Source organism: Myotis davidii, unplaced genomic scaffold (genome assembly GCF_000327345.1).
Source record: "Myotis davidii unplaced genomic scaffold, ASM32734v1 scaffold993, whole genome shotgun sequence".
Classification (NCBI taxonomy): domain Eukaryota; kingdom Metazoa; phylum Chordata; class Mammalia; order Chiroptera; family Vespertilionidae; genus Myotis; species Myotis davidii.
Genome location: NW_006285483.1, coordinates 559445 through 571454, shown reverse-complemented (window position 1 = coordinate 571454; position 12010 = coordinate 559445). Strand labels below are relative to the sequence as shown.

Genomic DNA, 12010 nt, shown 5'->3' with positions numbered 1-12010 from the left:
CTTAACCGGCCAAGCAGTGCAGCCCAGCTCCAGACACGCATTGAAAGTGCCCTGGCAGGCAGCCCCTGCCTGGGCCACGACAAGCTCAGCCGGGAGCCCAGCTTCATTGTGGCGCATTACGCGGGGCCTGTGCGGTACCACACCGCAGGCCTGGTGGAGAAGAACAAGGTGAGGCTGGGCCATGGCCCCTGGGACCTGGGTACATGGCACGCTGAGTCATTGCTGCCCATACACGCAGCTTCCTATTGTGTGTCTCCCTCCTGAGTATCTTCCCAGAACCCAGGATCACTTCTGGGGCCATCTGCCTGAGGTCTGCTCATCAGGCATGACCCGCCCAGAAATGACCCATGTCACACTGGGTTGCTGATTCATAGGCGACCAGCTTGTTTCCCAGACTCAGGGCCTGTCCTACCCTGGAACTCCCTTCTCTGGGGCCTGGGTGAGCAGGCTGGCAAGCCTGTGGACAGCCCTGGGTAGCACACCACCTGCCCTCACCCACTGTTCTCGTCCTCTCCCAATAGGACCCTGTGCCCCCTGAGCTGACCAGGCTCCTGCAGCAATCCGAGGACCCCCTGCTCAAGGTGTTGTTTCCTACTGACCCAGAAGAGAAGTCCCAGGAGGAGCCTTCTGGCAAGAGCAGGACCCCTGTGTTGACCGTGGTGTCCAGGTTCAAGGTGGGTCTGGTAGTGCTGATGTGACGTGTTTGGGTCACTCCTCAGTCTCAAATGTTTACCGAGCACTTCCCAGGATTGGTGCTGTTTATGGAGAGCATTGATGGGTTAAGAAGACATGGTCCGGGCTCACACCAAGTTGACAGTCCTGTGTGGGAGACAGAGACAGGAAACAGACACATAGACTTGGCCTAACATGATGGGAAGCCTAGGGGCCTGTGGGTGGCACAGGGGTCTCACCACTGCGTATGGGGGGCTGTGGAAGAGCAATAGTTACATGTACCCATGACCTGGCCCATTCCATTCTCCAGCTTCCTGCTCAGACTTTGTCCTTGGCCAGTGCAGGTTTGTCTCCTCCTGTATCATACTTTCCACTGTCTCTCAGCACACTCTGCTTCTCACCCCAACCACCTCAGCTACACCCTCCATGTCTCTTTTTAGTTTATTCCTTCTCATTCTTCAAAGCTCTGCAATATCATCACCTCCTTGAGAAGGTACCCAGGGAGCCCAGGTTTGAATAGCACTTTCCTGTCCAGCCTCAGGTACTACTGAGGGTGCCCGTCCAGTGTCTGTGCAGCTCGTTAGACTCGGCTCTGAGACAGCAGCAGACTGCCTGGGTCATAGGCTTTGGTTTAATAACAGCTATTTCCTGAATGAATGGCTGGGGGTTCTGATTGCTCTCTTCTAAGAAGATTGTTGGGGGACCCGGAGACCAGATGCAGAGAGACCAACCAGTTGGAGAGTCACAGTTCAAGAAAGGTCCCTGGAGGCAGATGTGAGCAGTGGGAGGTCAAGGGATGGGAGTGCTTGGACACAGTAAGAGCCTCCAATAGCCATCCCAGGGCACAAGAAGATCCTGGTGTTGGGGCTGGAGGTGTTTGATGCAGTCTCTAGCCAGGGCCCAGCTGATGCCCCCAGGCAGCTCCAACCTCTGCCTGACCTCGCTCTCCCCTCTGCAGGCCTCCCTGGAACAGCTTCTGCAGGTTCTGCACAGCACCACGCCCCACTACATTCGCTGCATCAAGCCCAACAGCAAGGGCCAGGCACAGACCTTCCTCCGGGAGGAGGTAATTCACACTGAGCCAAAGCTGCTTCGCAGAGAGCCCTATCTGACCAAGGCCTTGGAGGGGAGAAGGACAGGACATCTACTCCAAGTGCAGTGACCAGAGGGGATCTCTCAGGCTGGGCCTGACATTAGAGGGGCTTGTCTCCCCATAGCTGGCAGGACAGTCGTGTATGGTTGTGTGGTCTGCACTGCAGTGACCTAGCTAAGGAAGGAAGTAGGGCTCTGGCGCCTCTTGCTCTCTTCTCATCTAGCACTGCCCTGATGAGACTGGAGCTGCCCAGAATAGCTATCTCTTGCAATTAGCTGGAAGTCTGTCTCGCCTTAGATTCTAGATTTTTAATGTGCACAAAAAGGGCCAGCAATTGTTCTTTGCTCAGGGTACCGAGCTCCATAGGATGTGGATGAGGTGTGAATACTGGGCAATGCTGGAGTGTCCCACAGTCAACTGGTAGATGTGACCTTGGGGGTTATAGCCAGAACCACTCTTCTGTGGTCAAGACCATGGTTCAGGTCCCAGAAGGCTCTTCACAGTATAACCAACCTCCCATGCACTGCAGCTGTGACTCACTTGATTGCCTAGCCAAAAATAAAATAAATAAAAACAAATGGGGCTGGGCTGCATGTGAGGCAGAGCATCTGCACTGTGGGGATGGTGAGAGCCATGCCAGCAGCCATGCACCACATAGGGGACCTGGGGCTGCCGGGACCCTTTTAGCAGGGAGGTATTTCTTAATTTCTCGCTGCACCAGCCCCAGAGTGTATACCTCCCTCAATGGAGCCTCAGGAGACCCTGCAGTCCACGCTGGCAGGGCCATGGGAATGCTGTCTGCCCTGCTGGCCCCATGCTGCAGGTACCACACTGTCTCTCCACCCTTGCAGGTCCTGAGCCAGCTGGAGGCCTGTGGTCTCGTGGAGACCATCCACATCAGTGCCGCCGGCTTCCCCATCCGGTGAGTGGGCCCATCACTGCAGGGGCAGGGCCAATGTCAGGGTAGAGCTGAGACTCAGGCCCAACAAGAGCCTGCCAGCCAAAAGACGGATATGGAGATGAAGGGAAAGGGCGGGTCTACAGGTGTCAACCTGAACTCAAGGAACTGCTTGTCATTTATCCGTTTACTTTCTGTGCACAATTTTGTGCTAGGCACTGTTTCTAGTATATATCAGTGAATAAGGAAGGTTGAGTCTGCCCTCTTGGGTCATACATTCCTGTGAAAACAAGAACAATAACTATAAAGTTAATCAATGCTAGGGAAGAAACAAAAAATGCTATTAAGTAGACTAATGGGAAGGGATATCCTTGGGCTGGTCCAGGAGGGGTCGTAGGCAGCTCGGGCTTCTGGGAAGATTTGGGGAGGAGAGCATTCCAGACTAGGGAACAGGTTAGGAACTGAGAGGTGCTTAAGTGACTGGAGCTCAGAGAACTGGGAGGAGAGGAGGGAGGGATGGGGGCCAGACCTGAAGGACTTCACAGCCTGTCCTGGGTGCTGTGGAAGCTGCCAGGCATTCTGAGGAGGGAGTGCTGTGCTCTCACTCATATCCCATGGCTGCCATGTGGAGGTTGGACGTAGGGTCAGGAAAAGAGAGGAGTGAAAGGCTTGTTGCAGGTGTACAAGCGAGATGGTGTCCCCGATGAGGGTGGCAGCAGTGAACACTGGAGAGAAGTGGGTAAAATTGGTGTGGCTTGTCATAGAAAGAGGACTGTGGATTGATTGAACATGAGTTATTAGGCAGGATGGTCAACTTCTAGGCTTCCCTCTGAGGCAAATGGGTGGATGGGGGTAATTCCTGGAGGCGAGATGGTTTGAGGAAGGCACAGGTTGCAGGGTGGGAGGGTCAGGTTTGAAATGGCTGTGAGGCCCGGGCTCAGCAGAGCTCTAAGAACTGGAGGGTCTTAACACCACAAACAAGGAGGAAACCCCATCGGGGATAGAAGGAATCGGGGTCATGCCCTGAGGAATGCTCACATTTCGAGAGGGGGGATGACGAGAAACCAGCAACCATTTTAGTGGCATGCTGATGGCTGTGACAGGAGCCACATGGTGCAGTGTTGTGGGCAGAAGCCAAACTTTGAGGAGGAAGTGCAGATATCAGATGTCATCAGCTGTTTAGAGAAGTGTTGCCGTGAAGGGGACTAGAGTGGGTCAGAGGACGGGTGGAGATGCAGCCAAGCATGGGTGTGAGGTAGGAGTGGTCTAGTTGGTCCAGAGAGGGCCCTCCATGCCCCTTGGAAGGAGGCAGACAGCAAGTCCTCTAGGAAAGGGCACAGGAAGAGCAGACCCTTAAAATCTCTCCAGAGCTCCAGCCTCGTCCATGCAGTGCAGCCAGGGCAGCACCTCGCTGGGTTGTTGAGCAGATTAAATGCAGTTACTCCCGTCGTACCCTGAGCGCTGTGCCCACGGATGAAGTCGCTTCATTCCGTTCTTCCACCCACTTTGGCTTCCAGGGTCTCTCACCGGAACTTTGTGGAACGGTACGCGTTACTGAGGCGGCTCCGTCCTCGCACAGCCCTGGGCCCCCAGAGCCCGTCTCTTAATGAAGGGCGCTCAGGTGAGTGGGGCCCCTTTGTTAGTCATTTGTTCATCAGTCTACTGTTACTGGCTTATAGGGGCAGACAGTGGTGGGAGGGGAGGCTGGGTGACAGCTGGGGCCGAGTCACAGAAGCTGGATTTTATTCTCTGGGTGGACGGAGGCACTCATGTTTCCTGGAGACTACTGTGGGGCCACATGGTGGGCTGTTAAGTTGGCGGGAGTAGAGAGAAGCTAGAGATGTGGACACAGGAAATACTGGGAGGAAACTGGTCAGACTGGGCAAGCATTTGATGAGATGTAGAGGGAAAGGAAGAAATTAGTTAAAATTATTAAAATAATGAGTTCTGCCTGGCCAGTGGGGAAAGGCGGTCTGGGGGAGCTGTTGAGCCTGCTGGGGTCCTCCCCCCAAACTCTGATCTCAAGGGAAAGTTCTGGCCTGTGACCCTGATTTGAGGATTGTGGGCATGGGGCTGTCCTGAGGCTGTGGCCCCAGCACAGGAGGAGGAAAAGAGGTGCAAGGCTCCGCCCAGTAGGATCCCAGCCCAGCGGTAACCACTCCCCCCACTTACACAGCCTTACCTTGGGGCAGGAAACCCAGTTGGGACAATTCTGCTGTTTTTCTGTCTTGGGCACAGTTTGTCACTTTCCTTTCACCTTTCTCCCCACCGCTCCTCCTCTCTCCATGGTCTGCTCTGCTCTGTCTCTTGCCCACGTCTCCTGGGCTCTGGTTGATTTTGCTGCTGCTTCTCGTCTGCGGTATCTTCTATGGCAGCCTCTGTCTCCAGAGAGGCGCTGGGCAGCTAAAGGTGTTCAGAGCCTCAGGTAAACCTCCCTCCACAGCAGTCGGCTCTGTGATGCAGGTCGGCAGGGGGACCCCATGGCCTCCGCAGGCCCAGAATCTGTCTTCTCTTTGCCCTTCCATGGCAGGAAGTGAGCTGTTAGGGCGGAGGGGTGGCCCTAATGCCGTTTGGCCCTCAGCATGTTTGGGGGACCAAGTGTCCTTTGTCACTTGCCCAAAGGGACCCACAGGAGTGGGGGCTGCAGGCCAGTCCAGGGCACAGCTACAGTGGGATTCCAAGACTCCTCATAACAGCCAGGGGTCTGAGGGATAAGAGCGGCTGCTCCTGGTCTCTCCCCCCCAAAAAATAGGTAAAAATGGCTAGAGACAAGAACAAAAAAGAGGCCTGTAAAATGCTAGGGAGACCAGAACCAGCTTCTTAAGGCCACAGAACTGTGTAGAAGACGAAGCACTGATGGGACCTCTGTCTCCCACCCTTAGAATGGTCTCCACAGGCTGCAGAGGCCACGCTGCAGCCTCTGCTCCAGGACATCCTCCGCACTCTGCCCGCTCTGCCTGGCGCAGCAGCCACATCTGGCGACCCGGTGGAGGCCACGCCAGCCACAGTGCACTGTGGCAGGACCAAGGTGTTCATGACGGACTCCACGGTAAGCTGGCTTCAGAGGAGCAGAGGTCACAGAAACAGCTGTGTACTCTCAGCAGGACGGGCTGGGCTCTCCTCAGGATAGGGGAGGGTGGGCTGCAGACCTCAGTGGATGCCCCTTCTCCCAGCTGGAGCTCCTGGAACGCAGACGTGCCCAGGTGCTGGAGCAGTGTGCCCGCTGCATCCAGGCTGGCTGGAGGCGACACCGGCATCGCAGGCAGGAGAGGCAGAGGCAGGCTGCTGTGCTCATCCAGGCAGGTAGGACTGGGGCCCTGGGCACGTAGCCTCGTTCCAGGCCCACAGATGGCCTTGAGTGCAGCTGCCATCAGTGACTGCAGACCCTACATTCCTTTGAATGCTGTTGCTTGAATCCCCACACACCAAAGCTGACAGTGTCCCAGCCTCCAGGCATTGGTGGCACGTCCTGTGGTGCACTGGGGTTCACGCTCCCGTCCTCACCCAGAGCGTCTTTCCAGTTCAGTGAGTGGAAAGCAGGTCACACCACAAATACGGGTGCTATGTAGGTAGCGGAGGCTAAAAATCCCTTTAATTCCCTTTCCCAGACCTAGAGAGCTGTTTACTCCATCTTTCTTTCCCTTTACGACAACTCTGCTGGTCTCCAGGGCTTTTAATGAATTTAAGAAGGTAAAAACCTGTCCTAACTGGTTTGGCTCAGTGGATAGAGTGTCAGCCTGTGGACTTAAGGGTCCCAGGTTCAATTCTGGTCAAGGGCATATACCTTGGTTGCGGGCACACCCCCAGTGGGGAGTATACAGGAGGCAGCTGAATTGATGTTTCTCTCTCATCAGTGTTTCTAAATATCTCTCTCCCTTCCTCTCTGTAAAAAAAAAAAAAAGATGCAGGCAATTCAGACCCCTGATTCCCTGGACATTATGCCAGACTAAGCCAAGAGTGGGAGCTGACCCCGCTCCTAACTGTCCCTTCAAGGTACAGGCACCTCCAAGTCTGTGGGTGTGTGAGGGCCAATTCTGATTCATGTATTGACTTTAGTACCTTACCTGAGGGAAGTGTGCAGGTAGCCAGGGACTGAAAAAATACCTATTTCAAACTTTTAGGGCAGCTCTGGCGTCGCTGCACAGCCAGGTTACCAAGAGCTGTAATGAACACTGTACTCTTTCCTGTTTCTGGGCAATCCTCTAGCCATTCGTTCCTGGTTAACTCGGAAACAAGTCCAGAGGCTGCACGCAGCTGCCACAGTCATCAAGCGCACATGGCAGAAGTGGAGAGTGAGTATCGGACTCAAGAAGTCAGGGTTGCCTGTGGATATTTTGGTACCAGATAGACCCGGGTTGGAACGCTGGCCCTGCCACTGCAAAGTAGGTGGTCTCGTGTTCTTCATGCACAAAATGGCCACGCCCCACACTGCAGGGTGGCTGTGACAGTAAAGCGTGGCATAAGCAACTGGGAACATGCTAACACCATGGAATTATCGGCTCAAGTAGCCTGTGTAAGGCCTGGGCCCACCTGCCTTGGGTATGAAGTTCTGCCACACAGAGCCAGTCTGGTTGAAGGCACCCAGCTGTTCACAGCCAGGGGCCCTTCAGTTCACCTTGTTAAGCTGACTTATTAAAGAGGGTTTTGGTTTCCATTTTCCATTGAGAGCTAATAAGTCAAAAGCTATAAAGTGGTGTTCTCTTTTTAAGATCAGAATGGCCTTCCTTGCTTCTAAAGAACTGGATGGTGTGGAAGAAAAACACTTATTTCAAGCTCCCGGTTCCCCAAGCTCCTTCCCGCTGCCCCAGGCACAGAGCTGGCTCCCGGGGGCAATAATCCGCCTCTGGCCCCTGGGACTGGTCCTGGCCAACGCAGCCGTGGGTGTGCACGGCTTCCAGAGGAAATTGGTGGTCTGGGCCTGCCTCCAGCTCCCCACCAGCAGCCCCCGTAGCTACACTATCCAGACAGCACAAGAGCAAGATGGTGTCATGTCCATCCGAGCACTGCCTCAGGTAAGCTGTGATGGGATGGATGGCAGTCTTGCCCACAGCAGCTCTGGGTCCCTCCCATCTCACTGTAGAAGGCAGGAGGCCAGGCCCAGGAATCCACAGCGGGAGCAGGACTGAGGCTGGGACGAGAGCCGTCCTAACCCTACTGGGGAAACCAGAGCCTAAGCTTCCCAACTGGCTGCAGTTACTCCGACTTTTCCAGAGCCTTTTCATCACCTCTTAAAAACTGCCTCTAAGTATTCTGGAGCGGCCATCGCCAACCGGTGGTCCGTGAGGTCCGAAAGGTTGGCGACCACTGGTTTAAGGAAACCTTTGGAGCAGCAGTCACTAACCGGTGGTCCTTGGACCACTGGTCCATGAGGTCTGAAAGGCTGGCGACCACTGTTCTAGAGTCACCTTTTAGTCCCACTTTCAAAAAACTTGGGTTGTGCTGACAGCTTGCTTACTCCAGTGGCACTGCATTTGGCACCAGGTTTTCCCAAAATTATGTTACTTGGTTTTTCTCCTTTTCCAGCTAAGGAAATGACAACCAGGTGAGTCACTGGTCCTAGTGCCCTGTGTTTTTATATACGGGCAGCCAGGGGGAAAGTCAGCCAGCATATAAAACAGGCAAACACTCAAGGATTATGTGATATCAACAAGGCAAAAGGAAGGAAACTGAATTTCTTGCCAGAGGAATTACTGTAAGCCAGAACCTGGGTAAAATCTCCCATGACCACACAGTGTAAACTGAAATCTGTTCGACCTTCTGGCATTAAGCAGTCTTAGGGCTGAGACAGGTGACACTTCTAGGAGGGGAGTGCTCTACTGTTCCTCATCTGCCTCACACTGCAGGGATGTGAACTTTTCTATTCTTATACCGATCTGGACTTTGCCACTTAACCAACTGAAAAACATGTTGGTTAGTTCAGTCCTGCTACTGCTGTGACTCTCATGCCAGCACTTACTTGTCCACACTCCCCTGCATCCCTAGCATTTGCTCTGTGAGGTACCTTTAGGCCCTGGCTCTCCTGGGAGCCGGGGTTAAGCCACATCTCTCTCTCCCCAGGGCTCGATCAAGTTTCACTGCAGAAAGTCTCCGCTGCGCTATGCTGACATCTGCCCTGAACCTTCGTCCGACAGTGTTACTGGCTTTAATCAGATTCTGCTGGAAAGACACAGGCTGGGCCACGTGTGATCTCTTCTCACCTTCTATCCTCATCTGGCTGGGCAACCTGTGGTGCCTTTGTTTCTACAATGCCTTTTCCTGCCAGCTGCCTTGCCAAAGACATTTAATCAACACATAGCTGCCAAAATACTCCCAGTGACTCCCAGGCCTGTGAGAGTGATGGCTCCTGCCCGCCTGCAGGCCAGGGCTGTGCGGCCAATCACCAGTGGGGCCTGGGGCTCCAGCCTCCATCTCAAGCACTGACAGGTGTCAGGGTTAGTAGTTCCCAGACCAAGATTAAGAAACAGCAGGGCCACATTTTAACTACATTCGCGGAGCCAACTGCAATCAAACAAGATTGAGAGTTGTCTGTCACTACCATGGGGTACCCCCCACTCTGATTCCCCACAAACAGAACAAGCAGCTTGAGATCAGCTCTAAAATTTTGGTTGGGGAAATTCTGTGTTTAGTTCCTTTAAAAGGAACAAAACTTTACTATTTAATATGTTGTTGATTTATTTAATTTGAAGCAATTAAATTATGAATCAAGGATGATGAACAATGCAACGTACCACAGAACCACACCTTAATTTTATTTAGTAACAGTGTGCAAGTTTTCACTCAAACAAGTGTTTGAAACTTGATAAATTATCTCATGATATCTACCTTAACTGTACCAAAAATAAATAACTTAAAAACAACCATTTGAATGTGTGCCACTTGAGTGCCCCCATCTGTCTGACACCTAAGCCCACAGCAATGGAGGTGGAGACTCGCATGACCTACCCTACATCAGCATGTCTTCGTCCTGGAAACACTGCCCTTGCTTGGGGCCCCACATTAGCTGGTCTCCTGGGAGAAGGAGCAAGCAGCACCATAATCCATTTTAAGGATCCTTATTCTGGGATGGTTCCACGATGCTTAAACAGCAGTCGGCAAACTCCACAAACAAGGGCTCCTGCATGCAGGCCCTCATGAGCTTGGCCTTGTCGTCCCCCTGATCGAGGCTGACCATCAACTGTCTAAGGTGTGGATTGAGCAGTAAGCTTCTTAATGCTGCAGACTCCCCTTAAAAATTAAGGAAAGAAAGCCAATCTTAGTTGAAGCTGGAACAGGTGGAGATGGCTGAAAGCTAAATGCTTTAAACGTAATATTGTATCCCCTTAACCTTTAAACTCACAAATTAACCCCAGTGCTTTACATAAACAAGGTGAAATCAGCATATAAAATGATTTCCAAGTTAAATACTTCATGACTACATATACAGAGAACAGCCTTAGCTTATTGGCAAGGAGTTATACACTGAATCAAGCATGTCAAACTCCAGAGAGAGTGCTTGTGAATGATGCTTAAGTGCTTGATCCAGCCTGAAGCACGGTCGGTAGTGAAATGACTCTAACAACTGTGTGGTGCTTTACAGATGACAGAACTGTTCACAACTATCCCCAGCTAGCTCCAACCTCATTCTAACCCAGCCGTGGGCAAACTACGGCCCGCAGGCCGGATCCGGCCCGTTTGAAATGAATAAAACTAAAAAACAAAACAAACCCCGTACCCTTTTATGTAATGATGTTTACTTTGAATTTATATTAGTTCACACAAACACTCCATCCGTGCTTTTGTTCCGGCCCTCCGGTCCAGTTTAAGAACCCATTGTGGCCCTTGAGTCAAAAAGTTTGCCCACCCCTGTTCTAACCACTGCCATGGGACCAGGTGCAAAGCACCACCTGTCAGGCGGACTGTGAAATGGGAATGAAAATAATGCCCACCGGTAGGAACTACCCTGGCCATGAATTAGAGGTAACAGAACTGCTCGAGGGACTGAATGAGCAATCCCACAAAATACTGGTCATTATTAACGCCCACATCCTCTAAAAATCAAGTCCAAAAAAGGGGACATATAATACTTTCAACAATAAAGATAGCCTTAGCTCAATGGATTTGGCTCAATGGATAGAGTGTCAGCCCGAGGACTGAACAGTTCAGGTTCTATTCTGGTTAAGGGCACCCACCTTAGTTGCAGGCACAATCCTCCACCCTGATCAGGGCGAGTGCAGGTGGCAACCAATCTATGTCTCTCTCACATTGATATTTCTCTCTCTGTGTTTCACCCTCCCTTCCACACTCTAAAAATCAAAGGAAAAATATCCTCGGACCCAGTAAGGTATTTTTAAAAAAATAAAAACAAATTTAAAAAATCAAGTCCTGGGATTATCCAGTATGCATTAATGGCTAGACTGCAAATGGAGCACTAGGAACATGGAAATAAATGTAGGTTTCTCCCCTACAGACTAATGTGAAACAAATTACCATAAAATCTGGTGAGTAGTATATTACAAGGCACCATGGGAATATGAAAAAGTATCTAATTCTGACAGTCAAAGGTCAAGAACACTTTAACTGAGGGCAGGACACTTGAACAAAGCCTTGAAGGAGGAAAAGAACTCTCTAACTCACAAAGCCACTGTGACCCCCAAGCCAAGAAAACGGCCTCACAGACAAGCTGGGAGGTGTGGAAACCCTGTGTTAATAGAACCGCGTGGCTGGATGAAGGGCTCTGCATGCCACGCTAAAGTATTTAATAACCTTAAAAATCACATTCTGGCTCTGGCCAGGTGGCTCAGTTAGAGCTTCGTTCACATACACCAAGGCTGCGGGTACAAGAAGCAACCAATGAAGGCATAAATGAGTGGAAAAACAAATCGATGTTTCTTTTTTTCTCCCTTCCTCTCTTTCTCTAAAATCATAAATAAAACCACATTCTATACAACAGATTAAATGTATCTCAATGGTTGACAAAAAGTAAGCACAGTACAGACTTACCTAAATTCTTTAAATTCTGCAAAGAAACTCTGTCCTGTTCCTCGTCACTATTGAGAAAATCAGCTACAGAGTCGTCGTCATCATCTAAGGAATATATAACACAATCAACTCCTTATGGCTCTAAAGAAAGGCCAGGTACCAGCTTTTAACTACTCAAATAGATTTTAAAAATGTATAGGCACACACGTGACAGTAACCCATTTGTATAAACTCCTCTTTTAGGAAAGGGAAGGAAACTGAAAGAAACATTGGTGACTTAAAACAAATGCATCCTACTGTTCACACGCTTAGTCTATGTGTCTCCCTGTGGTCGTTATGCTGGAGGCTGATTTTCCAATTCTTCACATCCTTCTCTCCTCCCACTGGCT

The 12010-nt window shown here is 51.3% G+C and overlaps 2 protein-coding genes and 1 long non-coding RNA gene across 5 annotated transcripts in view; 1 reads left to right on the top strand and 2 right to left on the bottom strand.

Moving 5' to 3' along the window:
• Window positions 1-678, bottom strand: part of LOC107181904 — a 9593-nt gene extending 8915 nt beyond the window's left edge. The window contains exon 1 of the long non-coding RNA XR_001512611.1: window positions 600-678. This is a non-coding gene — a long non-coding RNA (uncharacterized LOC107181904). The remainder of the gene's footprint in view (window positions 1-599) is intronic.
• MYO19 (myosin XIX) overlaps window positions 1-9523 on the top strand; it is a 26270-nt gene extending 16747 nt beyond the window's left edge. For 2 of the 3 annotated variants that reach the window (XM_006756166.2, XM_015559069.1), the window contains 2 exons: window positions 1-168; window positions 522-601. In XM_006756166.2, the coding sequence (XP_006756229.2) occupies window positions 1-168; window positions 522-543 (190 nt within the window). In that variant the 3' untranslated portion in view covers window positions 544-601. Of the gene's footprint in view, window positions 169-521; window positions 675-1630; window positions 1739-2616; window positions 2688-4180; window positions 4285-5545; window positions 5713-5836; window positions 5967-6869; window positions 6956-7372; window positions 7676-8720 lie in introns of those variants that run through there. The other variant, XM_015559070.1, reaches the window with a different exon arrangement.
• The window catches only part of ZNHIT3 (zinc finger, HIT-type containing 3), a 24029-nt gene continuing 21410 nt past the window's right edge, over window positions 9392-12010 (bottom strand). Inside the window, exons 5-6 of the mRNA XM_006756168.2 lie at window positions 11643-11726; window positions 9392-9887 (exon numbers count right to left, since the gene is read on the bottom strand). Coding sequence (XP_006756231.1) covers window positions 9706-9887; window positions 11643-11726 — 266 coding nt within the window. The 3' untranslated portion in view covers window positions 9392-9705. The remainder of the gene's footprint in view (window positions 9888-11642; window positions 11727-12010) is intronic.